The 25,410-nt window shown below is 40.2% G+C and overlaps 1 protein-coding gene across 1 annotated transcript in view; it reads right to left on the bottom strand.

The window, feature by feature from the left end:
- Positions 1 to 3,452: 3,452 nt before the first annotated feature.
- Positions 3,453 to 25,410, bottom strand: part of pcloa (piccolo presynaptic cytomatrix protein a) — a 45,457-nt gene continuing 23,499 nt past the window's right edge. Inside the window, exons 6-26 of the mRNA XM_026326888.1 lie at positions 23,678 to 25,221; positions 21,147 to 23,217; positions 19,429 to 19,476; positions 18,759 to 18,841; positions 18,436 to 18,511; positions 17,594 to 17,719; positions 15,171 to 15,279; positions 14,655 to 14,719; positions 14,123 to 14,307; positions 13,563 to 13,613; positions 13,211 to 13,341; positions 11,153 to 11,179; positions 9,906 to 9,999; positions 9,441 to 9,512; positions 9,104 to 9,350; positions 6,877 to 7,065; positions 5,653 to 5,794; positions 5,436 to 5,494; positions 4,776 to 4,910; positions 4,159 to 4,304; positions 3,453 to 4,002 (exon numbers count right to left, since the gene is read on the bottom strand). Coding sequence (XP_026182673.1) covers positions 3,859 to 4,002; positions 4,159 to 4,304; positions 4,776 to 4,910; positions 5,436 to 5,494; positions 5,653 to 5,794; positions 6,877 to 7,065; positions 9,104 to 9,350; positions 9,441 to 9,512; positions 9,906 to 9,999; positions 11,153 to 11,179; positions 13,211 to 13,341; positions 13,563 to 13,613; positions 14,123 to 14,307; positions 14,655 to 14,719; positions 15,171 to 15,279; positions 17,594 to 17,719; positions 18,436 to 18,511; positions 18,759 to 18,841; positions 19,429 to 19,476; positions 21,147 to 23,217; positions 23,678 to 25,221 — 5,744 coding nt within the window. The 3' untranslated portion in view covers positions 3,453 to 3,858. The remainder of the gene's footprint in view (positions 4,003 to 4,158; positions 4,305 to 4,775; positions 4,911 to 5,435; positions 5,495 to 5,652; positions 5,795 to 6,876; positions 7,066 to 9,103; positions 9,351 to 9,440; positions 9,513 to 9,905; positions 10,000 to 11,152; positions 11,180 to 13,210; positions 13,342 to 13,562; positions 13,614 to 14,122; positions 14,308 to 14,654; positions 14,720 to 15,170; positions 15,280 to 17,593; positions 17,720 to 18,435; positions 18,512 to 18,758; positions 18,842 to 19,428; positions 19,477 to 21,146; positions 23,218 to 23,677; positions 25,222 to 25,410) is intronic.

Raw genomic sequence — 25,410 nt, 5'->3', positions numbered from 1 at the left:
ACACACACACACACACACACACACACACACACACACACACACACACACACACACACACCTTGCTCTCTGTCATAGTCTGAAAATATCACTGGGTAGCCCTGCAAAAAGGGCTCCTTACTCCACCTGCAGGCAGCATTATATAAATGCAAGCATTCAGATTTAACCCATATTTTAGAAATGTGCAACAATACATACTTAATAATGTATGTTTGTGTCTGTGCATTTCAGGAAATTAGCATTTAAGCATTAAATATTAAGATTTCTGAAGAATCTGCACAAAATGCTAAGTATTTTGAGCTTAGAGTACTACAGGATATCGTTATTTAAAATCTATATTTTAAACCTGTGATCCATTCTTCCATTCATCCATGCCAGAGTACTTGGAGAAAACCACTGGGAGAACATGCAGACTCCAGCACACAGCTGCTTCCTGTCTGAGCTCAGATTCACTTCTCTTAGAGCTGGTGTCAAAACTATCACAGCTAACCAAAATATAAAGATATCCTAACCATATCCAAATGTTATTAATACACAAAAATTCTATTCTCTAACACAACTATATTACTAGTAAGTGAAAACACCTGTGTTAGTGTATCAGGGCTGTCTGGCTACAAGCACATTACCATGGACACTTAACTCTCTTTAGAGAGTACATATGTAAGTACATGGCGCCTTCTTGTGGCTCTATTCTGCTATTTCACATTATTGGTCTCATCAGCTGCAAACCTGCAGTAAAACTAGTCCAAAACAACACTGATATGATCAACAATACAAATGCAATACACAAAAATACCTAATTTGTACTGATATTTAATATTTAGACATGGGGCAACAGCCATTTTTACAGCACAGTTTGCATAATTTATCAATACCTCCTGTATACAATCACAAAACCATGACAGTAGATTTTTTTCTGTTTACTTACAAATGAGAAACCAGACAGGTTTTACAAGCATAATCTTTGTACAGTCGGCATACATCATCAATAATTTTAATAAGTTTTCTTTATAATTTCTCCCTCTATAACATTTTTGTTCTATATCTTTCTCTACCTCATTCTTCTTTTCTTTAATAATATCTGGACACAAAAATAGTATGAACCACCAACAAAACATGCAACATCCAGTGTGAGCACAATTAAATTCTCCTGCAACTACTTGAGTTGTTAAGATAGACTTCTGTGTAGTTAGACTCTGGTAAACCTTTAGTGTTTGGTGTAAAGGGTCGGGTATATCTGGGTCCCTATAGACAGACATAAGGCTGTTTCTCAGTCTATTTACTGTACATTGATCAAGAGAAAAAAACAACTTCCTGTTACTCCTATGATCACACACCATTTTTGCTAAAAGACCTATTGCTCACCAAACCCCAGTATAAAAAAGCTATATATTTACAAGGTTGGAAATAGAGAGATGGCGTGTGTTTGTGTGTGTGTGTGTGTATTTTTGTGAGTATGTGCATTCTGCGTGTGTTACGAGAGATTTTATTTTTAGACAGACAACATTTAAAAGAAGAGATATGCGTTGGAGCCAATGACATGCATGGGCTTGGTATGAAGACGCTACACACACAAACATATGGTATAAAAATAGGTGGGGGAAAAAAAAAAAACACACTGACTACTACCATTTTATGGATAATGTTCACTGATTACAAATTACAATGTTGTCTTTTTTGGTCATTTCTCACACACATACTGGAAAATGGAACTATTCAAAGGGGGAGTGCATAAAAACATGGAGGTCATTTGAACAGGGATGTTTTTTTTTCTTCTATCTGGATTCATAACTTAGTGAAATACAGTGTCTGTGCATGTTCATTTCCGTATATGAGTGTGTGTTCATGCACAAGGGCAAAAAAGTTGGTTCTCTGAGTTTCGGGCCCTCTAAACATTGTAAACAAGCACTACATTGTGTATAAAAACAAAATTTCTCAACTATTTTTTTTCTGTACACCTGATATGTACTGTAAACAAATATAATACAACATATGAAATTGTCTCACAGGCAATAAATAAAGATCCATATAGCAATAAAAAATAATACATTAAAAATCATATTAAAGCAGTAACCATATCGTGGAGGACGTGAAAATACACCAGTGCAAAAGAAAAATCAATACAAATGTTCCTCTCCTTTCACACAAAGTGTCACATTTCTGGCAAGTCAAGATGCGGTTACTACCTCTAGGTGATAGATGTTGCATAGAAGTCACTCAGATATTCAGTGTGGTTTCACTGCGAAGTTTGGCTGAGAATGTTGAATGAATTGGCTGTCGTGCCTCTTAACCGCCACACAAGCACACAGAATGACCTTTCTCAAGACGGGATGGGAATAGTGGAATCTTAAAGACACAACACTGATGATTTAACGTCTACGTGGTAATTAAGACATCACAGATATGACAAAAAACAGCATGCTGTAATAGCATTGTCGTATCTTAGAATGGTAATCATGCTTTTCATGTTTAGTTTTCCCACACATTTGTCTTCTGTTCACTACATTATGTCTTCACGTTGTCATCCTTTTTCTACTTCATCACCTATTTCATTTTTAGCAGGATGATGATGTCAGTTTTACATTCTAAGCAGGAAAAGTGCAAAATACCACAAAAGCGTGCGTTGCTGATTTGACTGCCCTTATGAACAAAAGCAAGACTGATATAAGACACATCAAGTACTTGGATCTCACAAAGAAAATAAAGAAATCTTCAAATCTCCAAAAGGTAAATGTCTCACATTCTGGGGGACGTCATGGGAAAATAAAACATCTACGCCACAATCATCAAGACTCGATTGTCTGTGATAAAGATATCTATATATCTATCTATATATGTTATATGTGTAGTCATTTCCAGCTATGACACTTCACTATATACAAAGTGAACCTTAGAGGTGACTATTTTGTGCAGAACATGTGGCACTGCATACCAAATAAATAAACTCATGCGCACAATATATAATGTCCAATTTGATATATACTAATATTGATCATTTGTGAAACAATAATCATCATTTAATAGAACTTAGGTTACGCTTAAGGTGAAAAAATATGAGGGAAAATTGGTTGTTTTTTGTTAATATATTCAAAAACATGCTTGCTGAGATTTTCTTTGAACTGGAATGCTAGGTAGTGTGTTATAAAATATAGTATGCTTCCATCCCAGAATAAATTTTAATGTACTCAAATAATTAAGGAAAAGACAAATGATAGAGCTCTACACTAATATCATAATACAAAAATAAATAAAAGTCTCCATAGTGGAGTCTTCAGTATTTTATTCCCAAAAAGCTTTTTAAATGAATAAAAATCTGCAGATGATAATAAAGCAATGAGGAAAACCTTCCATGGATAAAACATCTAAATAGATAAAATCAGAATCTACAAGTTTGTTCATTCCCTGTATCTCTTAGAATTAAAATGAGTCTTCTAAGTAAATTAATGTAAAGTAGTTGTCAATAACTGCATTCGTGTGTGTGTGTGTGTGTGTGTGTGTGTGTGTTTATGGATTAAAGTGTGTAATACCTGGTTGATTTCACGCTTGAACTCTGAACTTTGCACCTATGTTCTTCTCAGCCCTGGCTACACTACTGTACACTGTATGTCCTGTAAACATGTGCTCACTTCCTGTAAACACATAACTACTTCCCTCAAACTCCGTGAACGACATAAATCATCACCAAAACTCTTTTTTTTTTGACTTTCCAAACCTCAAGCTATCCGAGCCCTGAAACAAAGATTGAAGAAGGAGATATTTTGAGCCCATCTCCTAAACAAACCCAGCAAGAGTGGAGTGGTGTTGCAGATGTTGAAGTGTCCCCAGATGTCACAAACCACATTCTGTCTACTTTTTTTTCCCTTATGAGTGGATCTGGGCAGTGCTGGCGAGCAGCTTGTGCCAGCTCACCACTCTCTTGCGAAGGTCAACTTTGTCCAGCCACACATAGGCCTCTCCGATAAGGGTCTTTTTCACAAATTTGCCACCATTGGACACCAGGAACAGCTGGAGAAAACCAGAAAACATTATTACTGACGATTTTAAAGGAATGCGCCAAGGTAGTCTGTGCAGCACATTTGAAGCTAGCCATCAGGGTATTGGATTACATTAGCATACGGAGTGGAAACATTTCACTCAGCTAGCCTGAGCCTGTTGTTTTACCTGTAGAGCATGTCCAGTGGGGTTCATACAGAAGCGAAAGGTTTCATTGAAAGATGGTTCGCGGTCGTGACGACACACTCTGGTCTTTTTCTTGATAATCCTTTTCTGGGTAGCAATATTCACCACATACAGCTTCACATAAAGATCTATGGACACACACACACACACACACACACACACACACACACACACACACACACACACACACACACACACACACACACACACATAAAGCTGTCATCCAAAACCCTTATATCACTGCTATCTTTTTCTAAATTGATGTTTTCTGTGTGTAAATAACCTTGCAATGTCAAATCAGTGTCTGTCAGTGGTGTTTTAGTAAGAGGCATTCATACATGAGCTACTCCTGTCTTCATGGCTTTTGTATCTGTGTACAAACAGTAGACTATATATTTTTGAAGACTAGGTCAATGAAATAAATGTCTAATGCTGCTTCCCAGTGTTGGCAGGGAAACGCAATCACAAGATGTGTAGCTACACAAAAAATCTGGCAAGGATTTTGTGGCCTGTCAGATGCTGTCTTCCTAAACAAGTGCTTGTGTGGGCTTCCCAGCTGTCAAATATAAAAATAAATGGCATGTATCATTTAATGTTACCAGGCAGGTGGTCTGGAGTCTTGAACTTGTAGGTTATATTGCGACACTGAAGAATCTCAAGGACCAGGTGCTCACCCTCCGTCTTCATTTCCTTCTTCAAAGCAATTTTTATTTCCCCCATTACCTGGGACTTACCTAAACATACATAAGCACAAATGAAGTCAAATATATACAATATGTGGAATAAAAGTGGTTTCTTAGCCACAGAAACTAAATCAATTTTCTCCCACTATTCCTCCTCTCCCATGTACTCAAAGGCTCACTAAGACCATCTGGTCCACATGACTGCCCTCTACTGGACACTAAGTGTACTCATGTAATGAGTGATATCAAACATGCCCTGTAAGGAATCACATTTATTTGAGTAAGAATGAAAAGGGAGAAGATATCCAAAGTTATACCTGGCCTCTGGTTACCTTGGTGACTGAATAAAAATCACAGTTTTGAATTCAAAGCTGGGTCAACAAGACCCTGGCAAACAGGGTAGGCTTTGTCTGTGTTACCAAGGGAAAGACACAGTGACACAAGACTGAGACCAGTTAACAAAAGCATGAAGAGATGAAGAAACAGTGTGAATAAGTATAATGTTTTAATTAAGTGTGGAGTAAGTCGCAAGTACACACACACACAAACACATGTTAGCTGTAGAGTAAGTCTTACCTTCAGTGTCACTGTGTCCTATTGATTTCATCACGTCTGTGCCATTAGGGATCTTTCCACTAAAGAGAGAGGAAACAAAATCCTATAAATTATTAATCTACATGACAGATATGTAATGTGTATTTGAATAGAAGTCGATGGGTCTGAAAGTAGTGAGAGTAACAGTTAAGTATTTTTAAGCATGTGTTTTTTAGATGATTAGATTAAGCTGACTCACAATCGGGGCACCTGGAAGATGGCACTATCCACCTCGTTTGTCTCTGCTTCCTCATCCAGTAGGCTGTGGGCACTGCCACTCAGGCCGCTGTCCAATGAGGCTGCTGTGACCGGGGCATCATTGGATCTGTAGCTCGACCGAGCTGTGCAGAAATACCACACCCACTGTGACAAAGAGACATCTCTGGCAGGCCCAACAATATAAAAACTGGGGCCAAGAAGCATGAGGTCACTTCTGCAGCAAGTAAAATCCATCATAATCAACTTCATATGTAAAATAATTTACATCACAGTGAAAAGGGAGGCTTGTATAAAGCACACAAGACTGGACTGTAATGAATAGCACACAAACATCAAGGACAGGCAAGAAGCATATGGACAAACACTGCACTTAGAATCTTTCTCTCAGACAAAGACAAGACAGAAATAACTCACATATAAAGATTTAACGTGAAACAGACAAATAAATCCTGAGAAATATCACATAGATATGTAAATGCTGACCAAACAAGAGGCACACAGACCCTACTGACATGGTTAGTTATCTATATGAACTATTCTATTGTAATATTCTCTCCCAGTCTCATTAATTAGCATTCATTTAGTAAAATTTAGTAAATAAAATTAGATGAATAGAGTTTCTTATCAGGAAGAGGTTAAAGGATGTTTATGAGTGTATGTTTATATGCAGATTTTAAATGTACTTTTTTTAGAAAATACATATTTAAGTGTTTAACATGTCAAGATTATGCTCTCAAACAGCTGATCAGGCAGTGTGATTGAGTATGAATGAGATGCGTGAATGAGGTGCAAAACAGGATCCATGCTGACACATTTTTCTTTCCGGCCACTCAACACAATGTCATTGACAGATTGCAAAGGCTCACTAATACCAGTTCAATGAAGCAATGGTGGAGTCATGATGCAGCAGAAGTGGCAGTGGCACAGTGTTAACTCTCAATGAATCAAATCCCAGTTTGACACATTCATTTCCTGGTATTAGTGAGCTGTGTTGGTGGCCGTTAAGGAAGTGTGTGTTGCTGCATGAATCTCTGGTGAGTGCAAGTTTCTCCCTGTCTTCCTGTGCCTTTTTGCTTGTAAGACTCCCCTCTCTCTTTCTGCAGGTGTGCGTTAGTAGTATCGCATCCTTTCTTTCTCTCACTCTCTCTTTCTCTCCTTGCTCCATGTGTGCTTCAGTCACACGACAGAGTGGAGACTCTCTCACCTCCGGTGCTCTGCGGCCTCTCTTCTGACATGGCTTTCCTGAGGGTAAGGTGTCTGCCGTCTGCTCTGCTCCCTTTGGCCGACACAACCGATGGCAGGGCAGGGAGCCAATCAGACTGGGCTCTCTGAATAGTGAGCACGCCCACTACGCTGTGTCGCTGGTGCCTCAGTGAGAGGTGGCCTCTTTGGCCTGGGTGTGTTTGTTTTCACAGGCGCAGGTCAGATGTCAGAGGTCAACGTCAGGAAACAAAGGTCATGGGGTCGAAGTTCAAGATGGAAGGAGGGAGGAGCGAAATGGAGATTCAGAGAGTGGTATATCTTCACCATGGCAACCAGCTTGACTGTCAATCACATGCAGCCACAGTGTGCGGCGCACATTCGCCCGTCCTGCATGTCACTCAGGGACGGGGTGTGCAGCATCTACTGAGGTGCATTGTGGGTCCGGTAGTTATTTAAACAATAGAAAGTGGGTAGCTGACTGCATGCACAGCCATCTCAGATGAGGAGCTTCAGAAAGCTGGTCATTGTTGACAAAAAGGAAATAAATAATAACTCCAAAAATATGAAAATAAAAAACAAATACCAAAAGAGGATAATGTAGGTAATGTAATATCTTGGGGAGGGGCAGGGAATGCAACTTTCTTCTGTTTTAAATGTTAGATCAAGCTATCTAAAATATTGAATGGCTGGCTGGAAATAAAAATCTCTCATTGCAGCAGAAACTTTTCCCTGGTGAAATCCCATAACCTGAACATATGGCAGTAAGGTTTAAAATTTAAGAATGTCACTGTGCCCTGACGTTCACTGAGAAATTGAGCTCATTTCTTCCTTCAGAATATCTCCTGCTATCTCTCTGCTCTTTCCCTTTCAGATTCTTCCATACTGTCATACTGAGTAAAGTTATTTTTTTAAATTACCTTTCAGAAAAGCAAAAGTAAAAAAAAGAATTATTTCTGCTTAATATTAACTTCATGTAGTAGCATTTTAAAACCACTTGAATGTTTTTAATGATGAATTGTTTTAAGTACTGAGAACTGGCCATTTACAGTATAAGCTACCATTATGCCTCTTTGGGTTTACTGAAACGGGGTCAAACTTACAATAGTGAGGTCAAAGACAGTGAGCTACAGTACAGGTGAAGTGCTGGCTCTACACATTTGTGAGTACATACAGAAGAGAAGTGGTGAGAGGTCGACATACTGTGAGTACAAGGGGGAAGAGGACTTGAGGGCATAAATTGTGAAAGAAATCAAAAATAGAAAAGGAAGCTAAAAGAACAGAAAATAAACTCAACAGAAGGTAGTACAGATGAGTGAAAGGAGGCCATGCTGCGTAGGCTTTATTTGCGTCTGGGTTTACTTGGTTGGAGGCGTTGCGGTGGCTGCTGCTGTGACTGTTGTGGGGCATCGCCTGTTGCTATGGCAATGCCTCTGCCACTTCCAGTGCCGCTGTCCTGATGGTGTTGCCGTGCAGCGCTTTTGCTGGAGCGTGAAGTGCCATGTGAGCGAGAGTGCTGGCTGTGTCCGTGGCTGTGGCTTTGGCTCTGGCTCTGGCCCTCGGACGAGGAAGGCTTCGATGTGCCAGGGCTACTGTGAGATTTCTCGATAGTGGGCACCTGCATGTCTAAAACAATCAGATTCACCAAATTACCAACAAAAGCTATCTCTTACTTTAGTTACCTTAGAGTCTGTTACCTTCTGGGAACCAGCTGCGGTGAATGAGTTACTGGCTAGTGAGATACTATATCCAGCCAGTATGATAACTGCCTTATTTACGTCCATAATCTCCTTGCACCCTAGTTAAATTTGATTTTATTTTTCTAAATTAGGGGCAGCTTTCAAAGCCTTCCACAGCCATGTGTGCCCTCTGTGTTAGAAGAAAGATAGAGGGAAGCTAAAGCTGAGCCTCTGAGCTGGGTGACATCATGGCAACCAAGAAAACAGACCACGAGAAAGCAAAACGCATGAAGCTGAAGCTATAATGGGTGTGCAAAAATGTGCAGAGGAGGGTGCTTGTTAAAAGAAAGGGACTGCAGAAGGAGAAACAGTTGGACAGAGGAAGACACTGAGATAGATGGAAAAAAGAAGAGAGAAGTGACAGGAAGCAAAGAAGAAAGAACAAGCACCAGAAAGAGGAGAAAAGAAATAGAGAAGCCACAGAGCATAGAAGGTTGTTAGGGGGTGATGGTGATAAAGTCAGGCAGGTGAGGGGAATTCATTGTGTCCTACCCTTGGCTGGATCGGGAAAAATCCCATGGCTTCGGCTCTTGATGACAGATGATTTGGGTGAATCCTGATTATCATGTGAGGAGCCAGTTGTTTTAGGGGAGGAGTGCTGTGAGGAGGGTTTGGAGGAACTGTGCCGGCCCTGGCTTGAATGGGAGCGTCGGTGGTGGTCTCCCTCACTCTGCTCCTTCAGAGGCAGCCACCGGGGAATGTTGTCCAGCTGGGCCGTGTTGGACAAGTCAATTAGGACCTGGGGAAAAAACAGTGCAGTTAAACGAAAGTGTATAAAATTTAATGATACACCAATGAACTGAAACTGATGTTAATAAAAGGTGTTTACCTCTCCTAAGAAATCATTAGAGGAGCACTTGTCGTAGTCCCACACGCTCACCTCCAGGGTTTTCTTCTTCAGCTGGAGAACAGACACATTTAAACAGCTAATGTATATTTATAGGTACCTTTCTTGGCTAAGTGAACAGTAAAGTGGAAGCAGACATGCAGACTCCTTAAAAAAAACTGGTCCACAAATTTGCTGTGTGTTGATACAAGCTCAGTGAATCTAAAATACGATCATGGATTATATAATTAATTCCTAACGGCACATCTATCAACTCCGGTCTGGCCATAGTACTAGTCAGCATGCCAGTAGAGAAAAGGCAACATTTTGCTTTGTGTATCATGTCATTTTAACAGAAAGTTGTACAACTGCTGCCTCTGTGCATAAACACTATAAAAAAATGTGTAATGTTGCATGTGTGCCTGCATGTCGGTGTGTACCTGAAGTGTGTTGGACTACACACAGTACCTGTTCTAGGTGGATGTTCTTATAGATGACAGTCTGGTTCCACTCAGGGTTGAGACTCTTGCCTGCATGTTTGGACCTCCTCTTGTTTTCAGCACTAGGAGAACACATCACAACAAGATACACCTGGTCAAACACGTGCAAAAACTCTGCAGGATAGTGGACCACCACAATGCACTGAGCACAATATGCTGAAGTGGGGCACAATGTGACGATAGAGGGGAGAGAATGAATGTGATGCACATTGTTCGGAGGTAACAATGTATGGGCCTACGTGCATGGACGGCAGGGTACAATGTCAGACAAGCTGCAAAAAAGTCCATTTTGATGTCGTTCAAGTCATTGTGTCTCATAAAAATCTGAAATCCTAAAACAGGTGAAAATGTTTGCCAGTAGGGCAAGTGGTTAACCCATTAATGATTACATTTTTGATTTGTTAATTGTATCTAACTCAAGTCAGTTAGATCACTGTACCAAAAAAGAAACATATTTGAAAATTTTAAAAAAGAATTCAATTTGCATAAGAAGTAGTAACATAATCTGCCTTTGCTGACTATTTCACCTGTTTTGAGAAAACAAATGACATCACAGCACTCACTGGAACAGAATGAATGACTTGTTGAGATGGATGTTTTTTGCAGTGGACAGGGTTCGATTTAAATTTGTAGTAAATGATTAAGTCTATAAGAGTTAGTTTGAGAGAGACAAGAACAATCTACTCAATATTGGAAAGTAATGGAATGAATTAGGACTATAGTGTATTGATTGGGGCTGGGCATCAGGAGGACAGTACAATGTCAGGGTATGAAGTGGGACATTTCTGAGGGAAATTAATCGCACGACAGGGAAAAAACTAAAGGGTGTCAGGTTCAAAGTTTCAAACTCCAGTGGTTAGCAACAAAAACACAGCATTTACCACAAAAACACATCAGTTAGCTGGGAAAACAGTAATTGTCAGCACAGGTGATCGTATGTTTATATGTGGTGTTAAAGAGGATTTTCCACCTCCAAATAAAGCAATGCAAAAACAAGGAGCCTAAAGGTGACGGGAGGGTCATGAAAATACGGGGACTAAGGGAAAATGTAGAATTGGGGAGTTAGGTGAAGAGAGTTAGTGGAGCCGATTAACTTGTATTAATACATTTTTGATAAGTTAGAAAACAACCTGGATGTTTTGTTACCTTCACTAAACTGACAACCAAATTTAAACCAAAACAGAACCAAAATGCCAAAGTGGGCAAATCACATACCTGGCGTTCTGGACAACCATGACCTGACTGAGGGGGTCCAGCATGCATTAAATATAGAGAACAACATATAGAAACAATAGTCAGAGGGAGGGTGTGGGGTCAAAGACTGTCTGTGGGCTGTGAGTGCGCACGTGGGAAGGGGAGATTACTGTTAATTTAGGTTGAGTGTGTGAGTTATTAAGTGTGTGTTTAAGGAAGGGCCAGGAGTGGGTAACTGTGGTGTGCTGCTGCAGGAGGATAGAATTTGTGAGTTAGTGTGCCATGAATTGCATGTATGTGTGTTGATGGAGCTTTCCGGTGATGAAATGCATCCTTTGGCAACCGTAGTGGAGATCTGCTGACTACATTTATTAATGTTTGCCACCTGAATGGAATTTAAAGATGTTGGTTCTAGGAATGGGACTTTATCACTTTATATGTAATAACAAAATCTAATTTAAGTTGTGTTTAGATAATCTGTTAGCTAGCAAATTATTATTACTTTACCAAGTAGTAGGTCACTGCATATCTACTAAAAAGTCAGAAGTAATGAGGATTAACAACTTGTCTTGGCTGAACTACTCTACAAGTTGTAGTGGTCCAACCCAAATATGCAGTACCTTGTCAAACTTTGCACTTTCAACTTAAAATGGAATTATGCTTTCTGCTGTGCATGTATTACAGCAGAGTACTGTCAAAAATGATTGTTTACTAGTACAGAGTGAACTAAATGTACACTTTGACACTTAATATCTTTTGACATCTGTGCATTTATGTAAATTCCACATTTTCATGTGTATCACGATTGTAGTATATATTGTTCCTTTTTGATAAAGGTGAGACACGACTTGATATGGACACTTATATTACAACCCTAAACTGTACAAGCAGAAAAGAAACACATACAAACACCTACTTACATTTACTTAAATGTAGCTCAAAGGAGCATAAGTCCAGGTTCATACATACAGTAATGACATGTAAATGTACACTACTTCTGTCATATTAACAATCCGTTTTCCTCTTTCCTGGTTGTTTTCTACTACATCATTATTTGCAGTGTGGGATGTCCATGTGATTGCCAGGAGATGTGATGCATCTGAAAAGCCTCTGTATGAACTGTGGTTGGCACTCTGATAGTTGTGAAATTGTCGATGTATACACCCATAGCATATACACCACTATGTGCACAAATTAAAAGTGTATATTACCATAAGCACTTTGCATCATTAGCACTTACAGTCCCTTTAGCACAACCCTAACCTTAACCCTGTCTAAAATCCACAGTGATGTTGACATTTGTGCATGTGTGAAATTCTATCAGTGGTGGCCACACAGCCTACAGCTGTATAATATTGCTTTTATATGAAACAATCCCTGGAAAAAAATAGTCTCAAGGGGTCTCATATAGCAGAGAAGGTGGGAGAAGCAATTACATTAAAGCACAATCACAGCAAGAAGGAACCCATGGACGAGGGAGTGTGGATTGGATTGCAAGTAAATATAAGAGTTATTGATTTGCTCTGCGCTCAGACTTAGAGAGGAAAACCCATCAACAGGGGCAACATCAACATAAGTACACTATCTACCTCATATTATTTACATACTGTTGATGTCATTCAGTAGCAATTAGGAGCTGATGAGTTCTGTAACAAAAACAAGTCACTGGAACATTAGAAGACATAACATTTGATGGACCTGATTTGCACAGTGTACATTGCTGCTGTGGGGCTGATACCAAAAAAAGGTCATATGCAGCACACTGAAAGATGTCATGGTAAGCCAAGATCAATTGTAAAACGATTTTAAAATAAATGGAAATTAGATTTGAGTTTAACAAAGTGCCATGTACCTTGGATGTCAATGAGAAAAATCTAAGCAAGTGAACTACTCAAATTCTTTCTCCACCTGGAAATGCCATTAAATAATGAACCAGTCCCACGTAACACATTTCTGTTTTAAACAACAAAACTGGTACTGCTACAACATGTTCCTCATTTTGTATCATTTATAAGCTGACCTTATTTTTGTTCTGAACTATTTGTGTATATGCTTGCAGGTTCCCCACCCTTCACTCACCCTCTCCCTGGCAGGAGATACACTTTAACAAATGGGTCAGAGTAGCCATTGTTGTCCCTAGGGGCAAGGTTTCTGGCCTGCAGGACATGAACGATCAGGTTGCCAAGCTGTTTGTCGTAGTGGATTTGCAGCTGCAAAAAGAAGCACGCTGGAATTGATTAAAGTGAATTTGGAAAGAGAAAACAGAAAACGGTAGAAATGTTAATAGTTTTAAGAAAAAAAAACAAATAATTTTTTTGGGATTTTCTGGCTAAATGCTAGAACACACAAGCAGTGATCACAATCTATACCCTGACAACCAAAAATAAAGAAAGGACTTAAGGAATGCAGCTCATTCTTTGTGTTTACAGACCTGTATCTCTCCAGAGACAGGGTGGGACTGAGTCTTTGTTCCCTCCGCAGCCTGTAAGAGATAAAAGAACCATGCTTAGGCAGCGCTAGGAAAAATCTTTAGGTGGATGTTTTGTGTTTTCATTGTGCAGTACACTCTGTATTGGTTCATTTGTGCAGTTGTTTCAGTATTTAAAAAATCAAGGAGAGCAAGAGAGCTACCTTAATGTGATATAGCTAATGCTGTAAAGCTTGGTATACACTACTGTAAATAAATATGTTCCACAAAATGTGTGTTTAAACTCAGATAGAAACCATTCATAGTTCTTAAGAACTCATTTTAAGGACTTATAGTATCAAGCTAAGCTACTTGCACCATGACGTGTAACATAATCTAGACACTAAGAAGTGGTTGTCATAAATGCTGTGTAGATTAAGACATAACCAGAAAGCACCAGTTCAGCAACTCAGTGCTGTGATCATAATGGTATTAACACAGAGCTCACATCTAATTTGTGAAAAGATCATCTCACCTTGGCAGTTCTAGCCTGAATAAGACCAACAACCCCCCTTTGGACTTGCCTTGCTACTGTGGCGTTTTTTGCTGATGGATGGAGATCCAGGCTGACCAGGGCTGGATGTCGCTGAAGTGGGTGCAGGCAGGCCAGAGGTGGAGGTGGATGTGGGAGCCTGTTGTTGTGACACTTTCTGCAGCTCAGCCGCCAGCTGCTTGGGGTCAACACCGGGAGACTTGGGAAGTCTGTCACCTAGAAGATTCACACATCCAGACATAGATACATAGGTCATCATCATCATCATAATACCTGCACAAACCTAGGCATGCAGACATTTGAGAAAAATCCATTTACTGAAACTGAAAACTATTTTTAGGTTCTAATTATTAACTTCTAATTAGGTTCTAAAGTCTAATCTAATGTTCCCTGAATGGTCGGACGTAATGCAGACAGAGGAAACAGGCCACATTCATGGCCCCACTTGAGAATAATCTGAAAGCTAAACAGAAATAAATCATGAAATACAGACAGCAGTGGGCAAAAGGTGAGGAGCAGTAAAAGCAAGATGGATCTGAAGTTATTGATATACTGGAACTCACCTTTGCTGTGCTCCTGGAAATCCAGGTGCTGGGAACCCTCAGACTCAGCCAGCATGTTGAGATCACTGGAAGATAGGAAAATGTGTCATGTTTTTCTGAAAAGTACAGCTCAAATAGCAGAACAAAAAAGAGAAAATAGGTAAAAGGAAAAGTGAAGAACCATATAAATGAAGATTCAAAGCAGGAGAGATTGTTTGGAAACTCAATGAGGAACAGCAAAGTTTGCAATCATGACTTTTAATGATTTGAGATGGGCAATCAAAACCTATTTTAGAGGCTGATGTTTTGCAAAATTTAATGTGTGGTGTAATAGGAAATTGAGCTTTTTGGAAGTAAAAACAAGAAGAGGAGAATTAGACATCATTGAGATTAAGAGGCTGAATATAAAAAGACCAATGACCAATGACAAATTACAGCTAAATTCAAGAGTGATTGAAAATGCATGAGAAAGAAAATTAAAAAATAACAGAAGGACAGAAAGCTGACAAAGCTGAAAGTGACAAAGGTTATACTCACAGTCTCACGCACACGTCTGCTTCATTACACAGCTGTCCGACGAGCCCTTGTACCTCTTCATAGGTTTTCCCTGACAGAAGAACACCGTTCCACTCCAGGACTTGCATTCCTGTAGAGAATTTGCACACCCAGGAAAACAATCAAAAACAAGGATTAGTCCATTTTCCTTATACAGTGCACTACAGGCACTTCACTTCTAACTAAAAAATAAGAGCCTTGTAAAAGGCTAAATTAATTCTACAAAATAAATTCATGTTGGCTATAGGCATGAGTGACCAAAACCTATCCTTTGATTCATTGTTGGAGAGGAAACAAGTTTTGATTTGTGCACTCAAATGACATGTGCATCAGACTGTAAGCCAAAACTGGAGAGATAAATGCCTGTGACAGCCCAAACAGCAGCTGTGTAACAAAGCTGCCTGTGGAGCACTCCGGCACAAACAGTAAAAAATGGACCCCAAAGTGGCCTCATGCTGTTCCACCTAAAACTAGAATTTAACAAACATGATGCATTTTGACCTGGAAAAAAAAAAACATTTAATCAGATACTGTTTTCTGAAATCTACTCTAGCGATAGCAAATGTCTTATAGTGGGAAGTGACCATCTATTTATATTTAATACAGTAGTGAAAGCTAAAATAAATCCACAGCACAGCAAACCCACTGCATCCTCCAAAACACACCCTGCACACTGGCAGGACTTACACAGATTGAAACATCTCATCAGGAGGCTCTTCTGTTTGTGACGATAATCTCTCACTGCATGAGTGAATGGGAAGAGAAAACTGTAGTTTCATCATGATATTTTTCTCTTTTTTCAACTGGTGGCACTATAGCTTGTAAAATGTGATCTCCAGCAAAAACAAGCACACAGTCCCCCACACACACCATTTCTATCCCCTTATGATCCTGAGCCTCTATGCCTATTGAATCTGACAACATTTCGCTATATTCACACTACACAGAGTGGGATGCCATGTTTCCACTGCCAGAACCAAAGTTCTTCACAGCCATTCTGCTCTGTGTTGATGACTGGGTTATGGGTGTTACCATGGCTGAGTTGGTCTCACGGTTAAAAACACTGCAGATGCATTTTGACTCTAACTGAATCAATCATCACCAGCTTTGTTTATCCTTAGAAAAAAAAATACTTGAGACTATAAAAAGAGCTGGATAACAATGGATGAGACAATGGAAAACATAAGAGCCAATCCCAGGTGACACTGGGAGAGAGGTGGAGTACACCCTGGACAGATCACCAGTCTATCCAAGGGCTGACACAGGGAAACAGACGCAGACACCGACCCTCAAATTAACATCAGCAGACAATTTACAGTCACCAATTAACCAAACCCAAACCTGAACTAAACTAAACTTTGTTCCTGCCACACATCAGCATGTTAGCATTGGTGATAGCGTCAGTTCTCATGATGTGGTTTTCACTGGAACCCTTTCAGAATGTTCTGATTTAGAAGTGGAGAGAGAAACAAAGATGCAATATAAAAAAAAAAGGAAATCGAAGGCAACACAAACGAGAACAGATAGTACGAAAAGAACTGCCCACATTCAAACACACACACACACACACATCCACAGAGCACAGACAGATGGACTGCACACGCTGTACAACTGCAAGCTGAGCTGTATTTCTCTCTCCCTGTCTCACCATTCATAGATCACCAGTGTGGCAGCTTCAAAAAGGCTCTGGCCACAGCTTTATCATTTGTCCGACACCCACAATGTGACTCGACACAGAGATTAAAAGGGGGCTGTAGGTACACAGATGGACTGGGAGGGTGAGAGGGTTAACTGTTTCCAGATGCCCCCATGTGAAATCAATAACACCTCATGAAATGTGTTCCTGTTAATACACCACAGAGTGAATTATCCTCAGGTGATGTCAGTGAGAGGTGTGTAAGGGCGAAGTCACAGGTCATATATCTGTGGGATTGTGTGTCAGGGTTATTTGTTGACTTGGTGAAATACTGTCGCTAACTGTAGCTGCTGCCATTTCCGCCTACATAAAACAGAGACAGGGCTGCTGCATTTTGAAAGGAACAATCATCAAATAATACATTGTTCATGGTTAAATCAACTGCTAATTTTCTAATGCCATAACCATTAAGGTGCATCACCATTATATTCAATCGAAACGGCTAAATGTAGTTGGGAATGTTATTAATTGAGAATAAGCAGCCAGTTTGATTTGCCCTCTGGAGTAGCAAAATTTAACTCAGCGAAAATGTGAACAAATGCATTTAGCAATTTGTTGCACTGTTATTTCAAATAGGCATGATTTAATCTGTAAAACATCATCAGAATATACTTTTTCCTATTTTCTTTATATGACCTAATTTAGTTTACCGCAAACCCTTTTTAAAATGTTTATACAAAGTTAAGTTTAATTTGGCAGAAGAATGTACCTTCAAGAATCTTTCCTGTTTGTTCAGCTGCTCCACCAGGTAGGACTTTGGCAACATAGGCTCCGATGTCTCCATTACTGCCAGGGACCTCTTTCCCTCCAACCACACGGATACCGAGACCATTTCCTGCTTTGGAACAAAGACAAAGCACTGGCATTATTAGTTAGTCTTAGAAAAACAAATAAACTGATAAATGACTTAACTAAAGAAAAGTTAATGCCTGCACACTTAGTCTGTAATAACTGTAAGAAGAGGAAGATTGTAGATTGAGGCAAAATGACTCAGTTCAGCACGAGGCCCTTGTAAACAGAAAATGCTTCCTTTGTGGCCTGTTTAATTGTGTAAAATAATCCAGAGTGTGAGCGATACGCCATTTTGAGCATGGCAATGACTGATGAGCGTGGAGAAGAGCCAAATCAAAAGGGAAGCCAGGAAATGAAATGTCTGCCTGCTCTGAGCCTGGAGGAATGGTGTGATGGAATGTAATGGCAGGGGAAGTGACTTGCCAGTTTGTTGAGTTCTGGCATGAATATCACGTAAATAAAAGGCATGCAAAAGCACACTAGTCATGCTCTGTAAATATACCGGGTTGCTATAATCTATAGTATTTACATTTTACTCTCTTTGTTTTTAAAAATACATTTTAATCAGTTTTATGATAATTCATATTCAGTAAAAGGAAATAATGCATATATAAACAGTGGATATTTGTTACAATCATTAAGCAATGCAGTCAATAAAATCTAAAGCATGGATCACAGTCAGTAAGACTATGATTATTCCATTTCTCAGCATGCCGATGTGATTGAATGAAATGTAGTAAACTGTGGTAAACCGTTTACCTGACACACTGCGGTCTTTGGGATCCCTCTGAAGTTTGACCCTGAGGTGAGGGAAGGGGTAGTATGGGCCTTTTCCCTGTGGCCCACACACAACGGTGAGACGACAAACTATTCATGTATATACATGAACATTAATGTGGCACATGTGCTTTGCATTATCATGTGAATGCATAAACATTAAATAGATACTCATATATAGATATTGTGTGGGTGCACCGCTTGAACTTTGCACAGTACATATGAGAACTTTGTAGCACTCTGTACAATATGTGTATGTGTGTGTGTGTGTGTGTGTGTGTGTGTGTGATTTTTTCCTGTTTCACCTGTCTCTTCTCTTGGCCGTTTTCTGACCGCCCATCTCTGGGTTTGTCAAACCAGTCTGTCTCTTCTCGTCTAAGGTGGTAGGCTTCAACGATAAAAACAAGCACTACTTCAGAAGCAGTCTGAGAACCTGGACTTTTTCATCCTACTAGAGAGGATGACATATGTCACTAAATAACATAGGGTTTGTGAAATGCTAATTCGTGATTAGGGTGAAAAATCTTTGATTCGTTGTTTAACTTTCCATTTAACTTAGAGAAAAGAATGCCAAACAACATAACATTTTCACAGGACACTGTAAAATAAACAGAAAAGCTAATGTAGTTTGGAAGTGAATAAAAAAATAGCATTAGTACAATAGTATAATCCAGCCCTACAGTGTGGTAACTGTCTATGAATATAAATGTTGGGTATTTACATATTTCTCATTATTCTCCAGTTGTTAGGAAGGTCAAGGTCTTTCTCTGAAAACTACTGTATATCTTAGAATTTGTAAAATTTCATGTTTTTTTTTTTTGAAATTGCAAATTCAAGCATTATCTATTGGCAATTTTATCAGTGTCCTAATCCTCCCCAACATTTAGTCATCATTTTATGAAAACATGGAATTGAATTGTGGTGTATGTTAATATGTTAGCAATAAAATGCTAAAGAACTGAACTAATACTCTACCATTGGTTGCATCGTCTCTGTTCAAAGCCATCAGGGAATCACTTAGGGCTGTAATCAAGGCAAATGGGTTTACATTGCAAAATGATGGGATCAATATGAACCTATTAACACTTAGTTACACTGCATTCAAGACAACTCAAAACTGGGGTCTTTAGACCTCTAAATGAAAATGCATAAATGGATCTAAAACTGGCACATTGTTTCATGAAATCACCGTCCTCAGCTTGGACACTGACCAGTTAGATGCAGGTCTTTTTTGTTTTTTTTAAATAACAAATTATTGTGGTGTATCAATCATTGCTGCAGGAACAGGCACCTACAAGATCTTGTTTATATTTAATAACATTTTTGCTTTTACCGAGTAGAACATAGATAAAAGTTTGAAAGTAAAATGAGATTGACCCAAATTTAATGTTATATATGAAATTAAACCTGTTTGCTGTTTAAATAGCATATTTTATAAAACCTGGATCCTTTTAGTAATAAAAGATCAGAATATTATTTGCTTTTAGTAACTTGTAGAGATTCTTTCCTGTTTTTATTACCAAATGTAGAGAAAATTATGGGCCGTACTAATAGTATGTGCTCTTTTGGATTAATGTGATGCAGTTTTAGGAAATTCACTATGAGAAAACAGTCTAGTCATAAATGTATTCCATGCAGAATCACAATATACAGTATACAAGCAAGTATTCAGAGCAAGGCATGCAAGTTAAAGTGTTATATTTATTACACACATATGTTGCAACTAAATAAGCATTTTAAACATAAAACAATGAGGTTTCTTCTAATGTGACAACAGCATCCTGCTTTAAACATTTTTCTTCTAGTAATGTTATATTTTGGTTTTGCTTTGATCTTGGCTTATGCAGTACTTTAGTACCATGATCATTGAAACAACAAATATATTTATAAACTTAAAAGCAATCATGAAATATACAATATCCACATTACACATAAACTACCCAAAATAATAATTCATGTACTATTGACTATGTTATAACAGGACAATACTGTGAATATGAAATCAATTTAGAATAACTGGCTCAGTTGACAGAATTATGGACCAATTGTGTAAATTTTTGGGGAGGCACTTTTTCAGTAGATTATTTGTGGTAAAAAGCTTCCTGAACTACTGTTTTAAGGGATTATTCTGTTATTGTGGCTCCAGTCTTGTGTGCCAAGCTGAATTCAAAAAACTTTAGAATTTTCTTTAACAATTTAAATAGGTGCATGAATAAATGACAACAAGCTCTAAATAAAATGCCTTGATTGAACAATTGTTATTTCAGGAGGAAAACCTCCCACACAATAGAGCGCCAACAGAAAGTCAGACTGTACAATGTCATGCAGTGAACTAACATGGGAAAATGTTACACAGTATCTGGAATGCAGACAGAAACAGTGCAGCATAAGATACGTTCAAGCTAACTCTAGAAGACAGAGGAAAATGTACAAAGGCATGCAAGCACACAAGATCTCAAAAGATGAACCAAATGTAGTGACAACAGAAAATAAAAAGATACATTCACCAATGTTAACACTGAACATGAAAATGTGAAAATGTCAATAAACACATGCATAGTTTCAGTAGATACATAATAGCTGGATATTATCCACATTAGTGTGAAAAACATGCAAGACAGGCCATAACCAGACACTCAAGGCTGAAACATAAAATAGTAATAGAGTGGAAATGTGACTTGTCTGTTTGTTACCTTCACTATCTGACATGGTGCCCTGAAGGTCATCCAGCAGCGCATAACCCCTACCCCTGGTTGGCTCTTCCCTGATATGTTGCTGCTGCTGAGAGTCCTGCAAGGACAGACAGGAACCAAACTGGTCCCTTGAATCAGCTGAGATGGGTGGCAGAGGTCCTGCTGATGCACGTGCCATGCCCATAGGTTGCCCAACAGGACTAAGTGGACTTTCTTCCTCTGAGTTCTGGGCAACTATTGGTATCCGTCCACGACCACTTTGCACAATAGGAAGGCTAGTGGGTTTGGTGCGGCCAGAGGGGGTTTGATAGGTTGGTCCATCTCCAGATGCTTCACCCTCTCCCTTAAGCCTCAGTGAAGAGCTAGAAGGGTCCCTTTTGATAGACAAGTCTAGGCCATAGCAGGATGTTGGCCTGGATGAGGGTCTTGAGCGGCTACCACTAGGATATGCAGAATCCAGACCTAAGCTGTGGCCCAAATTTAGTGACCCTGCCAAGTTGGCACCTAAGGTAGACCCAAGGTACTTTTGCTGCTCTGCAATATTTTTACGAAGGCCAAAGGTAATCTCATCTTGTATGAGACGACTGGATCTTGGAGATGCACTGGTAGACCCCAGATAGCTTGTATAGTCTGTCTCCAAACCTCTGCTGTCTGTAATAGAGGAATACTTGGAGGAAATTTTCGGATCTAATAGTGGAGTCTTATGTTTTTGGTACAACATAGATGCTGGGAGTTGTTTAGCTGCCTGCTTCTCTAGAGTAAGCCGACTGATGCTGTACTTTTCTGACTTTGGATAGTGTCTTTGGGAGTAACTAGAGATGCTAGTGCTTGGGGTATAGTAGTGCTGGGATAGACCTGTCAGTTGTTCTAAGTTCTCTGTTCCACCTGTACTTCTCCTAAACTCTTGCTTGAGCTGTTGCTTCAAGAGTTTCAGTTCATAGGGTTCCTCCATTGTATCTTCTTCATCAGGAGTCTTCCCAAAAGTATGGAGTCTGGATGTGGATCCAAGATAGTCTGTAGACCCCAGATCTGCAGCACTTCTTCGCAGCAGCTTCTCTGCCTTAGCCAGCTCCCTCTCAGCCAGACTATAAGATGACGACAGAGCTGTGGAGCCCTTAGTCAGTTCTGCAGCATCTTCAAGTAGCATGTAACTCCGAGGTGTGTGGTGATCTACATCTGTGTAATAGGAATCAGAGACAGCTGACAAAGGGGTACCTGCTATGCTTCCCACCTCCAAGGCTCTGAGGTCAAGGTGATTGCCATATTTGTCATACTTGACTCCCAGGTAAGCTGATGATGTGGGATCAGGCTGGCGGCTAATGACATCATATTTAGTTGCATCCAGCTCAGAGAGGAGTGCTGCTTGTCTGGCAGCTTTCTGCTGCAACAAGAGCATCTGGTGGTAACTCTGTTGCTGGGAACTAGTGAGTGAGGGCACAGAGGAGTAGATTGAATGAGACTGGTAAGACTGGGGGGTCTGGTAGAGAGTCTGCTGGTATTGGCTTTGAGGATATTGGTACTGGGAGTATTTTCCATACTCATGCTTTGTTTGAGGTGGGACAAAGTCATCCAGTTCTGATTGAGGAGCTGTCCTGGGACGTTCAAGACCATGACCTTCAATTTCCTCATCTTCACCACCTCCATGGCCACCTCTAGTCTCACGGATATTACTAACCTCACTGTCTGACATGTAGTCTCTGTCTTCAGCAACACTCTGTAAGTAGGCCCTTTCCCTCTTCTCTCTCTCCTTTAACAGTGCTTCTTTTCTACGATTAATGCCCATCTCCAAATACCTAAGCTTGGCATCAATCTCTTTCTCTTCCTCATCTAGCTCTGCTTGCCTTTTGCGGAGTTTTGAAGACTCACGCTCCACCAGATCGAGCTCACGATCAATGTCTTGTAAGATCTTAGCACGTGCCATGTTAGAATTGCGGCACATTCTTCGGCGGGCAGATCCGGTGCTGTACGCTGTCTGGCCACTGGTTGTTGACTCATCCTCTGATGGTGGATTGGGGAGAGTCCTTTTCACCTTCTTCTGAGTACCTGTTGGTGTCCCACCTGAGCTTTTCCCCTGTCGGAAAAATAAACAAAATTTTAAAAAGAACTATAGATTTTCAGATCCAAGTTAAATTAAGTCAGCAAGTTATGGAGTCTTCAGCGTTCATAAACTTCTTTCTTTGAACTGTATTGCTTTGATAAAATTAACCTGCAGTAACTGTTACATTTGTAAGGCTTTCAATAATGGAAAATATTTATTCTAGTTTTTCTATGGTGTTAAAAAGTCACGACTGCAAAGTCTGACATGAACATTGTATATTTGTGTGTATGTGCATCCCAGTAACTCATAAATGTACTACTCACTAATTTGTACACTCCTAAATGGCACAAAAGAAGTAATTTACTGGATCTCTCACAGTTCAGTATTTTTCTACAAGCCCAGGTCATTAATTATATGTATGCATTAAATTCAACAGCCAATACCAATACAATACTTAAAATCATACTAAGTGATACTTAGACACAGTACTCACAGTATAGCTATCACCATACTGGGTGCCAGATGTTGCCCTCTCATCTCCTGTTGGACTCATTGGCTTAGGGTCTGACATGGATCTCTGCATGGCTTTTGGTCCCCTAGGACTTGCTGGGGAGACTTTTGATGTATCTGTACTTCCTCTTAGCTTTTGTGGGCTTGTATCACCCAGTGATTTTTCATAGGACACAAACTCAAGGGATTTGCTAGGAGATATGCAGGGGGATATGGGGGAATAGAGCACTTTGGGAGATTTAGGAGGGGCTTGAAGAGTAGAGGATTCAACTTTGAGGTTAGGAGACTGGCCAATTTCTAAGGGGGTAGGTCGTTTCTTTGGTGAGGTCCTTTCAGAATCAGAAAGCTCCATCCTAGTGTCCATTCTAATGTTCCCCTCTTTATCTGTTTGTATAGAAATCTCAGTGTGGGCTTGAAGAGACATCTCTGATTGCCCTCCTCTTTCACCCCTGGCAGTGCGTGGCCGGCTTTGTCGACTTCTGGTCTGAGCTTCCCATTCCTCTTGATCCTCATCATCAGTTTGCACGCAGCTGTCAACACTCTTCTTAGCACTTCTCTTTTTTCTCCCTGCTGTGTAAGCTTTGCTAACTGCCTCATCCTCTTCATCTGTCTGACACCCACTATCTGTGATTTTTCGGGCCAGCACTGTGCCATCAGGTCCCAAAACAAGTGCCTCCTGCAAACCATGCCCCGGTATGTCCCCACCTGGGTACATCTGACGAAGCTTTTGCTCTTCCAGTTGCATGCGTAGTTGCTCTTGGAGTCTCTGAATCTGCTCAAGCTGCTGCTGTTGCTGGGCATAGGTCTCTTTTTGCATCATTAGGTGAGCCTGCCTTTCCTCTTCTTGTTGTGCCAGAATCTGCTGCTTCATGGCCTGCAGCTCCTCTAGTTCCTTCTGTACTAGGAGCTGTTCTTGCTCACGGAACCGCTGAATCTCCTGGCGCTCCCACTCTAATTCCTCTGCCAGGCGCTGTTGCTTGAGTTTCTCCATTTCTAGCCTCTCACGCTCTGCCTGATACTGGCCATCCCCAGGAACCATGGGTGAGGATAGAGCCTCCAGTGAAGCAGCTATGGCCTCCAGGGAAGCATCGGTGTATGTGTCAAGGGATAAAGAGGTTGTTGCTGCGGTGACAACATTGCCAGCAGTAGTACCCCCTCTAGAGATCTCCAGATTGAGCGGTGCATCTTCTTGCTCTTCTGTTGCAGTAGTGGAGATGGTGGACAGGAAGCTGTGGGACCGTGTAAGTGGCAAGTTCTGGAGATTGGACAGGGAAGGCATGGTGTCACTGGTATGCATACCTGACAGGGTGTTGTATGTTGTACTAAAGATGGACCCAGGCTGGGTTGTAATAGCATATGTAGATGGGATTGGTGCTGCAACAGAGGAATAGACCACTCCATTTGATGACCTCAAGACAGTGCTTGTACCAAAGAGTGTACCAACACCGCTTGTGACTCTGGCTTGGGAATAGGGTGGAATTGTCATTCCTCCATTTCTCCCTTTCTTGGAGTAGTCAACAGCCTCACCTGTCAAAAGTCAAAATATCAGTTGAGTCCAAATAATGCAGATTTATTCAATGTTGAGGTAAGCCAAGCCTTATCCAAATTATGAAAAAGGTGGAAAACAGAAAAAGACATCTAATGTCCAAAAGTGCAACAAGCATAAACAAGATGTACTGCACAGTAACAGCATGCAGGCACATGCAAAAATATTAC

This window comes from Mastacembelus armatus, chromosome 23 (genome assembly GCF_900324485.2).
Source record: "Mastacembelus armatus chromosome 23, fMasArm1.2, whole genome shotgun sequence".
Taxonomy (NCBI): domain Eukaryota; kingdom Metazoa; phylum Chordata; class Actinopteri; order Synbranchiformes; family Mastacembelidae; genus Mastacembelus; species Mastacembelus armatus.
Note: the sequence above shows the minus strand (reverse complement) of the source record. Positions and strands in the feature narration are given on the sequence as shown.